This window comes from Vollenhovia emeryi, unplaced genomic scaffold, assembly GCF_000949405.1.
Source record: "Vollenhovia emeryi isolate VEMERY1.0 unplaced genomic scaffold, V.emery_V1.0 DF939120.1, whole genome shotgun sequence".
Classification (NCBI taxonomy): Eukaryota; Metazoa; Arthropoda; class Insecta; order Hymenoptera; family Formicidae; genus Vollenhovia; species Vollenhovia emeryi.
In genome coordinates, this window is record NW_011967246.1 from 408004 (window position 1) to 425294 (window position 17291).

The 17291-nt window shown below is 45.6% G+C and overlaps 1 protein-coding gene across 14 annotated transcripts in view; it reads right to left on the bottom strand.

Annotated features, from left to right (window-relative positions):
- LOC105570389 overlaps positions 1-17291 on the bottom strand; it is a 92779-nt gene that overhangs the window by 48207 nt on the left and 27281 nt on the right. For all 14 annotated transcript variants that reach the window (XM_012027537.1, XM_012027539.1, XM_012027536.1 and 11 more), the window contains one exon: positions 4175-10156. In XM_012027537.1, the coding sequence (XP_011882927.1) occupies positions 4175-9661 (5487 nt within the window). In that variant the 5' untranslated portion in view covers positions 9662-10156. The remainder of the gene's footprint in view (positions 1-4174; positions 10157-17291) is intronic.

Below are 17291 nucleotides of genomic sequence, written 5' to 3' on the forward strand. Positions count from 1 at the left end.
CATTGTTGTAATTAACAGACGGCATTTTTCCTTCAATTTCTGCCGGTAAACGGTGGAATTTACGTTTGGTTTTACTGCCTCGTTAAAAATGTTCATCCAACGACAGCGAAATAATCAGACCGTGAATTGTAAATGAATTAACATGCGAAAAAAAAATTATAATTTCTTTATGGAATGAAAACGGCAAAAAGGGAAAGAACATGTATGTGTTGCTCGCTACGCAGCGAGTTAATTACAATTAGTCTCCAATATGCACAGGAAGTAATTGCCATTACCAAATGCGAATGTGAAACTTTTCCTTTAACGACTCGACTCCGAAGGGACTACTATTTCATCTTTTTCTTAAGAGATGGATTTGCGAGATTTTTAATAATTTTATATTTCGATTGCATATATTTATATTACAATCTTTCTCGATGAAAAACAGAGAAAGAGGGCACCTATTGAGATGAGCGAAAGTGAAGTTTTTGTGATGCAATTGCGGAGTTCGCCTGTCCTTTTATTCTTACCATAATCAGCGTGCAAGGCTCAACGACATATAATTTTGAAAGAGTTGCCAGTTTCTTATCACTTATGCATCCATGACGGATTATCTCAGAGGTATTCCTCCGTTCCTAATGCGCCTTTTTCCTTTTTCTCATTTTCTCTCAGGACAGCACTTCGAAAATCTTATTATTCTTCAGTATTATTGACTCTTGCACCGGCGACGCCGGTTTCGGTACCTTCTCGATGCTATCCGCTTTAAGAAATAATGCGCAAAATTTGTGGTTCCTCTAAAGGTAAAACTTTGTTACATAAAGTATCCCAAAATAATTCTTAGCAGTTTATTAGAAGTTTTTAGCAACCCGAACTCTATGCGAATTTTACGAACGTCGCCGGCGGAACTTTCACAACGCTTGCGATATTCATCTTTACATTCGCTTTCGTATAAATTTTGCATTTTTGTTCTTTTCTTGGTACTCTTTTCTTAATAATTCCTTCCTCCTATTCTTGTTCGGTAAATGTGTCAGTATCGAAACCAGCGTCTCTACACATTCTTCGAACGCCAGGTACTGCCCCAGTCACCTAATTCTAACACAACACATGGAGAATTACGCAGGATAATATTCCCTAGCTTAAGTACAGTACTATACGTCTGTAAGTCTTTAGATACGGAAGCATATGTATCGGACGTGGATGTATGGAGTGTGTGTGTGTGTCTTTCGCACGCGTACCCACGTAGTCCATTCATTCGATCACTACGAATCATTTTTTATGCAAGTCGAACAACTGTCGGCGTACGCAATGCGATCGATCGTACGGAGTAATATGCACGTCTGTTAACAAGAACAAGAGGAAAAATGCTTATTTCTGCAAGCTATTAATCGATTGTAATGATATCCCCTGTCGTTTGTATGCACCTTCGATTGACTTACTTATCGAGATATCGTCTATTCACCTGTCCGAGATTCAACAGAAACTTCATCGCAGTTTTCGTTAAAGCGAATCGCTGTTTTCATATTGAAATTATTTCTAACTTGCCGCTGCGACTTGACGCGTAACAACGAAAAGTTCCAAGTTAGGTCGTTAAGTCAATACGGGTCGTTCGGTGTATACAAACGACACGTTACCGTCTCACGATACAGTTCTATTATTCTACCACGGTATAATGTATAATAATTATTACTACACGACGTACAACAACGATCATTAGTCTTGTCGTTTTCCACCTTACCGTAGCTGCACCGCGACGTACTGACGATAGAAAAATTTTGCGCACGCACCGTATATACACGGCGAATTTTTTCCGGCTACGTAACACGCGCGTTCTCGCGTCTTCGCGTTTCTCACGAATGCACATATCTGCTGCGGTCGGCATAAAGATCATCGGAGGGATTCGTCTAATTTTTTTTTTTTAAGATGCTCCTGTCTCGGAAATCCACGGGAGAACGACTCCCGTCATTGGCTCGCTTCGCGATGGAACGTGTAGAAAAGGTAAGAAGTACAAGCTGCGGAGATATTGTCGGCGTAATACTGTCTCTCACACGACGGCGCGAGTTACGAGGTACGCGAGGTATCGATTCTTCTGCATTCACGCGCGATTGAATGGGATGTGTCGCCCCGCGGAATATATCGTTGCGCGAAACGTGTGGTGTCCCTGGATGGCATTAATATATCGGGGGCAACGATAAGCGTCGTCGATTTTGGAAGTCCCTGTATTATACGACGGATACCCAAGGCGTCTGTTAACCGGTGGTTATCGACCACGGTCGATAGCGCGACCACTTAACTTGATCCGACGTTATGTAAAAAACGCGACGTTAAGTAAAAGTGCCTCGGGCAATCGTCCTTGCTGATCGGAAACGTTGCAAAATTGACTCTACATACTTCGAATTCGCGTGGGTGATAGGAAGATGTGTGAGTGTAACAGTGGTGGATATGGATGCAATATTCTATGATGTCAGGAACTAGGAGATTCGATATTCGCAGTTTGATCTTACGTTCAAGGCCGCGTTTCGACCTTAAAATGCTATACAGATTTATAGCCGCGACTAAAAGCTCGCCATCGTAAATCTATGCGTATAGGACTTTAGAGATCGCACTTAGGACAATCCTGAGTATAAGACTCGACTATGAATATCGTAAAGGAATGATCTTCCGTATATACCGCGTGCTTATTGTCCACGCGTAGGAAATCGTGCGAAATGTCCACTTAGCAGCGATTAGCCGCCGCTGGATCTCTCGCGCGTTTCTCTCACTCATCTCGAAAGATTCGTCGCGCTAATAGCCGCGCTTTTAAAAAAACCCGTTGTGTTTCTCGCGAATTCTTGTGACGCTACTTCTTCTAGGCACGTATCGTCTGCGTTTTGTCGCAGCGTGCTCTTTGCGGATCGCGCGGTAACGCCGGTCCATTCGCCGGCGCGATTTCCATCCACTTCGGGTCGGTTTCTTCTCTCTCTCTATGCATGATGAACAGCTCGCGTGTTCGCGAGCGTTTCCGGTATGTTTACAGGCGTTTACGGGAGCGATGGATTTCGATGTTTTACGAAGTACGATTGTCCACAGTGTCTGCGCGACGTACGTTCTTATCGCTATAATGTGACTTATCATTATGCCCTCTGCGATTCTCAGGTAACGTTTGACGCGAACAATGGCGCTTGTACTTGATGCGATCGTACAGTTTTTGACGATGAGATACGCGAGAAAAATGAAAGACCGACAAGGAAAAGGTGGAGGTGAATAACGAAAATGAGATAAGAATAATTTGACAACGCGAAATATTTGTCTGAACAGTAATATCGCATTTCTCGCAGGCATATTTTCACAACACTTGTCCACGTCGTTCAGACACAGCGGCAGATTCTAACGATAATAGTTACTAGCTTAAAGCGTATCTACGAATAAAGCACCATCTAATTACGTCTAAAATGCTTATTAAATGAGCTTCCCGGTGGCCACGCGTCGCCTGCGTGGGATCTCAAGATCAATCATCGTCGATCACGATAAATCGATCGAAGCGGCGTTTTCTCGCCCGATAGAAATATTGCTTGATCAAGCGTTAGTGGTGTTACACTTAAATTGACTAGTACTGTTTGTAACATGTATCGCACACAACCATCTCAGAGGCTCTCGGTCTCCCTAACAACCTTAGTGAAAGAGAGCGAGCGAAATTGTCGTCGCTCTCTTTGACGGCAAAGCTTGACTTCCTTTCGGTGTCGCGCGCAACATTGATTGAGTATACGTGTCACTTGGTGGCACGGTCTTAACTTTTACGCCAAATATTGTTAAATTCGCAATACCTCACCCATTTTACAGTCAGTCGACGTACCCGCGTACTCGATATTCGAGATCTCATACGTGCCGCATAATGAATTCAAAGCACGCGGGAAATCAATCGTCTAGAATTTTACGTTACTTGCCAAAACGGTGAGTGCGCTGAGGCGCTGACGATGCTGAAGATAAAGGGCCTCTATTCCGGCATGCGCGAATACCGTTATTGCGATAAATCGAATTCGAACTTGACAATAATTGGACATCACTATCGAGATAATGTCCAATAAAAAGCTTTAGACTATTGCCGGTCGCAAAAATGCGCGAAACGTGTAATAAAAACGATTCACAATTTCACCCAACCTCCGAATCTCGAGTACGCTTTACAGAAGTTTTCGTGTCCTCACTTGATCATGATACTCACTGCCGTGGGTCCCTGAGAGATAGCGGTCTCCTTAGAGGCCTCTTCGACCTCCTTGAGCTTCTCCTCGGCCTTACGTTCCTTCAAGGCCTTGAGCAGCTTCCACTTGGACCCGGGTGGGCCAGGACTCACCTGGCCCTCCTTCAATGTCGTGTCCGAGCTTCCGCAGGACGAGGAGTCGATCTTGATCTTCGGTAGACTCAAGGTCGCCGTGGTAGCCGTCTCGGCGCTACCGGCTCCATCGCGCTCGAGGCCTTCAAGGACAGTGCTTTCAGAATCCCAAGCTCCCGGGATGCTGACCGACACTTCGCTAGGTGGTACACTTACGCTACCTTCGCGGGATAAAGAATCCGAGCCCTGTGGCATCTTCTCGCTGTGACGTAACGTCGAACCGTTGGAGCTTCGTCGTGATTGTTGCTCTTCGAGATCCTTCGGCAGTTCCTCTTCTTCTTCCTCGTCCATCGACTGTCCGGGACTGTCCGGACCGGATGTTTCGCCGGAGGAACCCTCTTCAGTGGACGGTGGAGGCTTCTCCTTTTTGGCTTCTAGCTCGTGCGCCCACGTATGGTAGTCGGTCACCCTGGCGAACACAGCCTCTACACTTTCTGCAGACTTTCGCTTAGGTATAGGCTTCTCGTCGCGATACCTGCTATCATTCTCTTCGAAGCGATGTTCCTTAATGACCGTACCGTTCATCCTACTTCGCGATTCTTCTCTACCCTCCTTTCTCTGATCCTTCGGTTTCGTGACGGCTTTGAGCTTAAGCTCCTTCAGTACAAACGACATCTTTTCTTTTACCGTTTCGTCTGGCTGATAAACCTCGTCTTCGGGTTCTTCGATCAATGCTTCTGTCATCTCCATCTCGGACTGTCTCTCCAGCTCTTCGAGTTTTCTTAATTCGTAACAGTACCATTCGTCTTCGGAATCGATCGAGTCCTCGGTGCTTTGCCGCCTCGAGGACACTCTCGATGTGCTTCTATACGAATGAGTACTGCGATTATCCTCGTCAGGTTCACCCGGTCGCGATCCAGTCCACGGAATCTCTAGGGATTGCTGATGGCGCGGTAGAAATCGAGATCCTCCCGTGGTATTGTAACCCCTTACGGACGCCGATGGACTGCCCTCCGACGGCGGGGCCTCTTCCGACAAACTGGTGACCAGTTCCGGTAGTTTCGCGCTGCCAGACTTCTCGCTCTTTTCACTCTTCTCCGACATATCTTCCGGATACTCGAAGCTCGTTTCCAAAGTCTGCCCTGGGCCCTCCTCGATCGACTTCTTTTCATTGTTCTCGCCGTCAGTCGTCGATTGCTCATCGGACACCGTTGAAGATTGCCGTTGGCGATACTTGCCGAGCGCTCGCGACACTGCGAATTCCATGCTCGAACCACCGATCAAAGTAACTGGAGGCAGTTTCGGCGCCTTCTCATTGGGCGCCTCATCCGAACTGCCTGTCGATCTCTTAATATCGCCGACGGTTTGGAAGATTGACGACCCGCCGGATCCCGAACCGGTACTCTTTCCCGAAGTTTCCTCTTCGAGCATAGCCGTCTGGTCGTTCGCGTCGTGCTCGTTCACCTCAATCTTTCTTTGCTCTTTCTCTTTAGCCCATGTATCTTGAAGAGCCTGTTGGTGTAACTGCTCCTGATGCTGTTGAATCTGCTGTTGAAGCGCTTGTTGCTGTTGTTGAAGCGCCTGTTGTTGTTGGAGTTGTTGTAGCTGTGCCTGTTGCTGCTGCATATATTCCTTTTGTTGCGCTTGTAGCTGTAGCTGTGCTTGCTGCTGCAGCTGCTGCTGCTGTTGTATCATTATTTGTTGCTGCTGCTGCTGCTGTTGATGTGCCATTATTTGCTGCGGAGACGGCTGCTTCCTCTTCGTGCTCGCAGTTTTTACCTTGGCGAAGAAAGGCGGTTCTTGAACGATGTCAGATATGACGCTATCCTCATCTTCCGAGAGACCGCTTTGCCGACCACTGCTCCATTCCGTCTCTGACTGTTCCGGATCGGACAGAGATTGCGACTGATGACTGCGACGTTTGGCCTTCTGAAGAATGCCGGAGACCGTGGAAACCAATGTGTGTTTTTTCTTTTTTCTGGCGGCCTGACCCCTGCCCCGACCTCTGCCTAACATTTCAGCGGGCAGTCTTTGTTGCTGGCCGTCTTGCGGCACGTCCAGATCTTCTCTTCTGACACCGCCTGGTAACGATTGACTTCTGTGACGTTTGGTAAGATGCAAATCGGGCAGCCAGTTGCTCATAGAGCTCATCGCATTCTTCAGCGAAGAGCCTCTCCTGACCTTCTTCGATAGCTTGCTTGTATCGACCTCGTGATCTTTCAGATTCGAGGAGATACTGATGTATCCGGATTGCGAGACTATCACACTCGAAGCGTCATAATACTCGCCCTGCTGCGTCTGCTGTTGTTCCATCCTTCCGCTCTCGAGATCCTGAATATATTGATGCTCTCGTTGCCATTGCCTTTGATAACCGTCCGCGAGTTGCGCGCTCTCGGCACTGCTCAGTCGCTGACTATACGGCTGATACTGCTGTTGATAGGCTTGAGGATAATTCTGATTTGCGTAAATGTGATGCTGTTGATACGCCGAATGCGCTTGGTAGGCCGGAGGCTGGGGATACCTCCGGTCCGTGTATGGACTTTGCGCATAACTTCCGTCGGAAGTCAAGGATCTGATGCTGGAAGATGTCGAGTCGTGAGGTATCTGTTCCTCCATCGAGTTTAACCATGACGAACTCTCGGTTGTCTCCGTACGTGGCAAATTAGTCATACTGGTTGGATAGTATGAGAGAGCATCCGTGATGTTGCCAGTGGGAAACATCGTGCGATACATCGCCGCCTTGTATCCTTCGTGGTTCGTCATGCCGTCTGTGAAAGAGCTTCCGCGTATCGGCTTCTTGCCGTGTGCCATGGTATTCGTCGTCTCCACGTATTGAAGAGTGCCATAACTGTCCTGGTAGTTGGCATATTGGTCCATCGGATCGGAGGAAGAATAGTAAGCCGAGGTGGTAGTCTTGGGCCCGTAGCTCCCAGAACCGCTGGTATAGACACTTGTAATGGCTTGCTGTCGATTACTACCGGCCACGGAATAAATGGCCGGTTGTTCCGATCTGTAGATATAATCCGCATTCGTACCAGAGACCGTCGAGCCATAAGGATGAATACTCTGTTGACGACTTGGACGTTTTTTGGGACTTTGACAGGTAGTAGTTACACCCGGAGCTGGCGGTGGCGCAAAAGTATAGTCTTCTTTCGCTGGTGACTTGCTGGCGGTCGTATATGCCGACAAGTGATTCATTGTCGTTGTGTAAGGATGAGCAGATGTAGTCGCCATAGTGCTCGCGAAGGCGTCTCTACCCTCAGGAGTGTCATAGAGAGGTTCCTGCGTGATAGTGGTGGTGGTAGTCGTTTCTGGAAGCGGTGGTATCGGGCTGGTTGTTCTGGCGGGCTGCGTGCTAGGAATGAGACTACTCGCGCGGGTGTGATCCACCGAATAAGAAGTCAGCATCTTAGCAATGGAACTCTTCGGGGAACACGGTGACTTGTCTAAGCTGCTCCAACCGCTCATAGAGGACAGACCGGAATCGGACTTAGCTGTGACTATGTTAGCGGCACTGCCAGGCTTAACCGCATGTTTCGGCGAGACTCGTGGTGATTTGGGCGAATGAGGAGTGCGGGGACTGAGACGACCCTGCTCCATGGAGACCAATTTTTCCGCGTTTCGCAGAAAGCTCGGGCTCTGAGACCTCTTCGCGTCCGGTTCCCTTTGTTCTGTGCCGGACATGAGGAAGGATTCGGTGGTGTCTTGCGGCGCCGGTGGTGGTGGTGAGCTAGGCGACGGACTAGGTGGCGTACGACTTTCCTGGAATTCGAGATTGAGCCGAGCTGCGCTGCCAAAGTAACCGTCCTGTCTGGTGCGGAGACCCTGGACGCTGTGAACGCTGTGTACGCTGCCGGCCGACAAAGTGGGCGACGGTACCTTCTCGGTGGTTGTGCTATACATATTGGGCGAGGCGCAGGTGACAGCGGTCGCGAAGCTCTCAGCCATTAGATCTGTCAATTCCTTGTTTTCTGCGTATCCCTTTGCGAAGCTACCGACATCGATCGGCAACTGGATCACGGGCTCCGGGCTCTTTTCTAGTATAGCAGATGTATATCCTAATCTAGGCGGGGTATAAGTAGTCGAAATGGAGTCTAAATTACTCCTGGACGTAGAGGTCAGTCTTGGCGATATAGATCTCGTTGTAAAGTCGCCATCGGTGGCCAATCCGCTGTCGGTGCTGACTCTGGAGATCGATCTGCCGGTGGAGCTGGGACTTTTGGAGAAAGTCCAGCTGTCCACGTCAGTCTCCGCGTATATCTTCCTCAATTGTTCGTCTATGCTACTCGCCTCCTCGGCCAGTTTCGCTTCGGCCTCGGATGCATATTGAGTTCGCTTCGGCGAGTCTATCAGTCTCGATTGCAATTCTATCAGATTTTGCGAATCTTTTTGCAACTTGCTGGTTAGCCTATCTATTTCGTGCAACTTTTCTAACGCCACTTGATCGAGAGAGCTGAGTCTGGAAAGTTGAGCGAGATCTTGCTCACTGACGCACGGCGTGTTCCCTCTATAGCTCTTGTAATCTGCCGCGCTGAATACCTCGCCCTCATCCTCGTCCGCCTCGTCCTCCTTCTTCATTATGGAGGTTTGCACTTCCTCCTTGGTCGGTTGACTGGACAGCTCTTCCAGTTCTTTTTCCTTTGGTATAGTCTTATCGAAGATGCTGGCCTCGATCTCTTTCTTACCGTTTATGTCCTCATCTTCGGCCTCTTCCCAGATCATACCCAGCTGCGACGTCGGTCTCGACGTGTCGCCGCAAATCAGATCCTCCCTGTAGGCGTTATTGAGGCTTCTGTAGAATGCTTCGTCGGGAATGTTACCCTCTTCCTCGAGGGTCTCCAAAGTGTCTAAATTCCTGACATTCCTGTGCATATCGGTGACCACAGCCGCGGCCGTTGTACTGTCCTGCGTGAGTCCGTGCATCCTCGCCAGCTCCTGTTGAGCCAGTTTCTCCCGTAGCACGGTGGTCTCCTCGATACTTATCGCAGCACCCAGGCTCTTCGCTATCGCGTCTAGCTCGCCCACCGAGTCCTCCTGGTTGGCCAAAGTTTCCTCAACGATACCCACGTTGTCGTGAGTGCCACCGCTGGTATAAAACTCGATCAACTGGCTGATGACCGTCTGCTGCTCGTACAGCAGACCCTCCAGCTTTTCCAATCTTTCCCACATTTTGATGTACTCCTGGCTGAGGAGATCAAGCGCTCTCCACGCATACTTCAACTCAGTTTCGAGGATATTCAGTCTCGTGCCTAGTCTCTCCATGTAATCGCCTATGATGTAATCGATATTACCTTCGCCGGGCGCGGCGTAGCTCGGCAGGACTGGCGAATGAGTCCTCGGACTAGTCGGTGTTGGACCACCCAATTTCGTCGAATCCATATTTCAGCCTTATCTAGTCGCACTACGCGTCGCAAATACTTTTATCGTATCTTCTTAATTTTTCTTGTTTGTTATGCGCCTATATTTCTATTTGACGATCCCTGAGGCGATTCATCGTCGAGGCTCGTTCCCCCAAATCAAGTCACATTCCCCCTTGTGGACCAAGAAGGAACATGAATTGCAGCTTGGCGAACCTCACGGAGGCCATTGGTATAGTCGAGTTTTTGGTCGTTGCGTCGCGTTTCGTGATGATCTCCATGTTGGCTTCTTTCGAATTCTCACATTTCACACATAGTCTAACTATGTCCTACGATTTCTCGATCACTTTTACGTCTACATGTATCAAGTCTCTCTTTTCGCGTTCTACAGGCTACACTGCGTACACAAAGTTTGGAAGTCGTTGGGTTGCAATCTTGATAGAACGCTCCAGATCGCGCGATACTCTGCAAGTGGCACTTTGTAACCAGTCTCGTACGTTCATGCCGCCGTTGTTATCTGCAAAATAACAAAAGCCAACCCCCGTATGGCTTGGTACAAAGGATACCGAATACCAAGTCAACAACGAGTATAAGGTCAACAGCTTCCATGGTGTTTGCATTATCTCGATACGCATCATCAACGATGTATTGTAAAGTCAAGTTAATAAAGTTAGAAATATGCCGAGGCATTTGCTTCACATCCACGAGGCAAACAGGTTTCTAAGTACTTAACCTAAAGCTGTATTATTGGAATTAATCATAGGCTGACTATGAGTGTGTGTCGCTATCAAGATTTCTGTCTAATTGCGCCTCCCTGGCCTCAATCTAAACTTAATAGCGACGAGGCGAGACTCTACAGTGAAATAGATCGAAATTCTGTCGAATATACGTGGTCACTTAAATATTACATCGCGTGCTACGATAAAATCGATTGGCCGTATAATTTATGAAAATAAAGGATTTAAGAGAGTTGCTTCATTTACACGTCATCGTACTTATTGATCTAGTGCAATTCTACCCGGTGTCCTACTGCGAGTTACATTCGCGTATCGGTACCAACTGACCAAAATAACCAACACGACTCTAAAACCTACCGGTCAATCGTATCTAGATCCTGGATCCTCACGAATTGTCAACAAATCAATTTTGTATATTGCCGTTGTGTCTATCTCGTGCAGCTATTGACATTTCTTTTTACACGCGTCTTTCCCACCGCAATTCATGCCAGACGGAACAGCACGGATACAAGATACTGCTTTTATGATGGCAATGAAATTACTATTCCGTAATAATGGGAAAACGTGTCGCTTAAAGCTACCCGAAATGATCGTGCAATCTCGAAAGTCGTTAACCTAATTTCACGTGCATTATATAGAACGTTGAAACAAGAAGAGTCGTAGTTACATACTCCTTGATTGTTACGTTATAAATTTGTAATAATTGACAAAAAACGATATCATTGTAAATCGATGTAAGTGACGTATCATTCTGTAAAATTTACTCGACCGACTGCTGCTTTAATATCGAGAAATACCAGCGCGCGGAATAATGGGACTTCTAAACACTTAACTTTTCTTCGATCGAAAAGAATTAATGTTAACTCTGCGTGTCGGCAAACGCCATAAAATGGCATTAGACGTAAATGTCGTGATTTAATATATCGCGTGATACTTTGTTTTTAACATTGTTAAGATGAATTATCTCTGTTTCAAGATCCTAACAGCGAGTGGCTCGCCATTTACGGTCGTATATCAAGCGGCACGTGCGTTTATCACCCCACGTGCCCTTTTTATATTTTACACTCGGGAATCTAGCATCGTTTCACGTGCTGCTAGCTTCCTATCGGCTTCCTTCCGGTTAAGCGAGCTGCCGCGGACCACAGGAAAGAATACCGCCATGACGATATTGCGCTGGATATGTGTATACCGCGGGCAGATTCTTCGCCGGGTCAAACTGGGCATTCACGAGTTGCATCACAAAAGAGACGAGCGGCTATGCCACCATTGCGAGAATTCATCTCGTGGAGGATTCCTCCCGTTTGCAAATATTTCCCCTCGCCGAGTTTCTTCGACTGTCCGCAGACAGGAAATAAGATTCGCTGTATATACGTTTTAATATATCGCTCCCTTGTAACGCGTCCTCCACCGCATTCGCTGCGTTTTAACCTTCGATAACGACGATACAAAATTATCGTCGTTAATCGCATAATTAATAGCTATTAATATGCAGCGGTTATTTGCGCGACGCACGGAGTAGAACGTTTCTTTATGGGCCAGTTATTTTTATTCCCGCTTATGCTGTCGCTCTGTGTCTTTGCGATATCAATTGCAGATGGCTGATGGCATGTAAACACAGTAAAGCCGAATGATTATCGATCCACTATCTACTACATGTCAACTGGAATGTTTATTGTGCTATATCCGTGTCACCGAGATTACTATTCGCGTGGTATAGTGGGCGGTTGATTCTTGATAGTTCTACTATAGGGTTTAGATTTTTCACGTCACAAGACGATCATATTACTGACATGGTAAATGCCGCTCGATATCAACCGTCAGCGGCGAAGTTGCTTTCTTCGGTGCTTTATATACTTTCTGTGAAAGTGAGTGAAGAACAAGATGCGACGCGGCAGTAAAACGAATCTTCGTTTTCCAACTATTTCAGATTTTACTTTAAGCTGACTTAAGCCGATTTGGTAGTTAATTAAGAACGGAAGTCCGGTGGATTGGCGACGAGAAGTCTGTCGGTAATCGAGTATTTCGACGCAACAAGTCCCCGCCCAATATCGATTATCTGATGTCCGCTGAATAGATTTTATTTGCAAAATCATCACGAGATATATAGATTGTTCTTATCGAAGATGAATATCACTGCGAAATTGATCGTAAATTGATATATTCGCTCGGTGCGATTGGATTTGTATCTTTTGTACCTTTTGAAGCTTCCATTGCACTGGAGATTTCCACCTTTAAAGAGGATTTTGATGGGCTCGCGAACAAAGTAGATAAAATGTCAGCTAGCGGCGAGGGACGAAATTTATTATACTTTATACATAAAAGGGATATTCTTCAGTCTATAGAAAATTTGTGAATTTCCCGGGCGTCTGATGTATTTTTTCCACAAATTTGGCTTACCTCATAAATCTCACAAAAATCCCTGTCCGCTTTTTTTTATACAAAAATTGTAGAAATTTATATGCTCTTATATTCTCTAAAATAGTGTAATGATTTATTTATGCTACCACGGTGTACGGTATCGTAAGTGGTATTTTAGGGTGATTTGTAGAAGAGCTTACTTATGTGCGACACGAAAAATTTCCAACGAAAAATAACGTAAAACGCTTTTAACCGGGTGAAACATCCCGTTAGAGAAAAACCTCCGCTCGGCCGCTTCTGGATAGCGTGAAAGACCGTAATCTTGTTAAAAGGGGCCGAGATTAATTCACAACACGTCATGTATAACGAAAAATGCGACAACCCTGCGGGGATTTTGCAGTTTATAGTCATAGATTTTCTTATATGCGCACATGTTTATAGAGAAAAATATCCTTTTGAAACGCGCACACGAGACTAGTTGAAAAGGAGAGGGAGAGAGAATTCAAGAGCATCTAAGGAAGCCTAGTTGTTCGTATAATTACTTGTATTGTTGCGAAACTTCGGGGAGTAGCCACTTGCGTGGCATCCCGCTGTATGCAGTTTAATGCGATCATAAATTTTAATTTTCAATTTCAACGCGACACAGTTGCTGCTGAGGTACCATCCCATGCAGTTTCCCTCTCGGGATTTTCATGAAAAAAAAAAAAAAGAATGTAAATTGTACTTTCAGTTTTCAAGATAACACCAAAAAGACGAACTACAATCACATATCGATGCGTCTTTTGTTGAAGCATTTTCTGCAGCACAATATGTAGTACCACAAACTGTTCTGCGTTGGTCACGATATCGACAATTAACCTCGTACAACGCGCAAAGAAACTGCACTCTCCCTCCTTTATTGTAGTTTCGTCCTAAACGATCGTTAGGAAGTTGTAATAAAGGAAGGGGAGTGCAATTTCTTCGCTCGACGTTAATTATCGATATCGCGAGTATCTTGATAAAGTGTTCGTGATATCGCGTAATATACGTGTGTGTCTTATAGTATCCTAATAAAAAATCTATAGACACTTTGATATCTAATTTGCGCAAGATAAAAGAGAATAAATACGGAAATAATTACGTCTAATGGCCACGATGATACAGTTGCTCTTACTCGAGCCTTTTCTCGCGCGCGTATCCTTTTATTCGTTCCTAAGGCGACCCATACATAGGTCGAAGGTTGCGCCGGAAATGGGATACGGGAGAGATACCGGTTAATCCCATCTAGGACGGGGAAAACGACTTTCCACAGATGGCAGGGTCAACAAAATTTATACGATGCTGCAGAAGTTGGTTTTTCGAAATAATGCCTCGCGCGATATAGGCGAAATTTATCAAGCAACAGGTCCTTCGTTTTCTCGCTCTTAGTATTATTAATTGTTACAAAACCGTTCTTGCACGACAGAAACCACTCGACGATTTTGCCGGGCCGACGATCTTGCTGGGAAAAGACAAAAGAATTAATCTGCATTATTCCGTCGTTGTATAATGAATATTGCGCTTAAATTGTCGCCGCCGTTCATTCGTGAATTTTCTGTCTAATAAAATCATCGCATAAATTTTCAAAATACGTTAATTGGTGAATAGAATTGTAGTTTCGACGTAGGAATCATTTGATAGAAGCCGGAACACAATGCTCAATCGTATTTGTTTCCATAAGCTTAGCTTGCTTTAACAAATCGGAAGCTTCCACAATACTATATTCACCGCGTGTAACGTCGCAACGGATTTTCATATGTTTAAACGTGAAATAAGGTGTTAACGTAGTAAAATAATTTTTATAGTGTTATAAAGTTATACTCTATTTTCCCTACAAAGGCAGAGACAGGCAATTATCTCTTAAATGTTCTATAAACAAGCCTACGAATGTCGTATGCAATAAAGGGGCTGCGAGGTATCTCTTTTATTAAATTTTAGAGGCTTGCCCGCGCATATTGTCGCACGACGGATTTACAAGATGTGTCGTAACATACAATATATTGTGGTTACCCGGCACAAGTTTATGTATTCGATAAACCGCGTCGTGGAAAAGGCATTATGGTCTTGGAAACAACTCGCGGTTCCGTTGCTATAAATTGCACGCGTATAGATACACGTATATCGATATCGTGCTGCGTTCTCGCTCAAAGTTTACATAAGCGACCCGCCATTGTAAAAACGAATGACCGACTGGAAACTATCGAAGTACCAGCTGGGCCCGGTCAATAATTAATACGAGCGAGCCCGACAAAATGCTGCCGCACGGCTGCCGTGTATTCCAAGATATTTATACTCGTTTATAAATTTTAATGACCTTCTCGCCGAGGCCTGGCGTTCCACGACATCCGAGGAGTATCGTTGGTAATCCCGGAGTAGTCGTCTGCGCATACTAGGGTTCGAAAACGTCCGGATTACGCTAAGGTCGGGCCGCGTGAATCGCACTTTACCGTGCGTTTGACGGGATTTAAGCGGAATTCAGTTAGCGTGCCTTCATTATTGGAAATCGCGTCGAATTTCCTGCGATCGTATCTATTTCCGTTATCTCTATTTGTACCGTTATTGACATCCGTCCCGTTAATTGAACAGTCAATTTTTGAGAGGTTGATAATTCATGATGTTTTCAGCCTCTGACTAGGTCGACGCGATTTCACTTCGACAACGTTCGATTCAACCCCCCACCCTCTCTCTCTCTCTCTCTCTCTCTCTAAATTTTTAGGCTGGTTTCGTGCAGATCCAATAAAACGGGCATCGCATCCTCATGGACGCATAAAATTCACCCGAGACCATTAGAAGCGGATTTACGCGGCTTCTTCTTCTTGCGAGGGAGCTCAGTTCTCAAGGAAGGGGTAGGAACTCCACGGTAAAATGGAATTGGATTTTGCTTGTAAGCCCCGCGCATGACTTCCATACGTAAAGTTAAACATTTACCGTATACCCGCGTCTAATGAAGATAAACCCGGACGCTGATATAAGATAATATCTTTTACAGTGCTGCAGGCAATATAGCGTAACTAAACACGGGATAATTTCTACTTTTCACAACAATAAGCCGGAACGATAGCCGTTCCGAGCGTCCCAGATGATAGTCTCTTGTATCCCCTGTTGGTCTCATTTCAAGAAGCCTTCTTCTCTACCAGCAGGCTGACCCCGAGATTATCCTGCTGATGCTACTTGGAAAAAAAGTAGTTGCTTTGCAACAGTGACACCCACTGAGAAGTAGGGAAGAGCGAAACGACCCCAACGCTTTCGAAGGAGTATGGCGACAGAGAGACGTTGAAATGGAATTCGATTCTACACGGATGTCGCGCGTATATTGTCGGTAAATTGAAAAAGCCAGGTTCTGGCAGGTGCAGATATGTCCCCGATGTTATGAGCAATAACGTTCGAGCATTGAGCCTCGAATGTAATTTACTTTAAGAAGCAATTGGCTCGCATTGTATCCCTACGTTCATAGGGGACTCCATTATTAGATTATTAGATCTCTAGGTTAATATGGGGAACACGGTTTCTATCGCTCCTAAGTTGGCCTGCTCGTAGCGACATCGCGACCGAGCTAATATTAAATCTAATGGAGAATAATTTTCTTCACGGTATTCGCGAAACTTCCCCCGTAAGCTCTGACGTTTGAGAAGCCAAGTTCTAAGAAGTATCCCCCTGCGAGCGTGATCGAGATACTTCCTCTTTTTTCGGAAATACATTTTTCATCGGCACACTGTCGAGCCGTTCACGATCCAGTGAAGCTCGAAGTTTGAACAACTCCACCGCTATGTCGCAAGTTTTTCCTTTTGTCGCGCTAACCGAATCGTGCTGGGAAATCGAACTTTTTACTAGACCTCGTGTTTCTAAGAATTCTGTTGGAAAATAACGATTTAAAGGTCGGCCTTAGAATTGTTGTCGCGAACGGTAATGTATTTCGAAAACGGCAGACGATAAAATAATATATCTCTATAAAAATTTATATTAAAGGACTTCATGTCCAACGTAATTGTTAAATAAGATGTTATGTAATCATTATAAAGGTCAATGGTCATCGTGGCACATTTTCAAACGATGTGAACAACGAGATGTTATATCACTATTATGCAACTAAAAGAGCTGTTAAGATAGTATTATATATATATTTTTTTTAATGCATTTATTAAGTATCACGCGACATTTAAAGTATAATCACGAGCGGAGGGATTCGCAACGAGCCGTAATATTTCGCGTATACTTTGTTACTGCATCCGTTCGCAGTGCATGATGGAAGATTAACTTAAACCGCAGGTACGCTTTAAAGTTCCAGAGATAACCCAATCTTCGTCGTCTGGCGGGCACTCGTCTGGCGAATATTAACTTCGTCTCTACGGTGTCCAAGTTTCCGTAAACTGGAGTCCTCCGGGGACCGCGTTGTGTACACGTATCGCGCGGGTTAATCATGAGCTCATGATCTGTCGCGTACGCGTGTAATTGGGTTGACAATAACACCGCGCAGCTGCGTGTTTTACGTCGCATACGCGCGTCCACCAGCTCAATAATATGATAATTATGATGGACGAT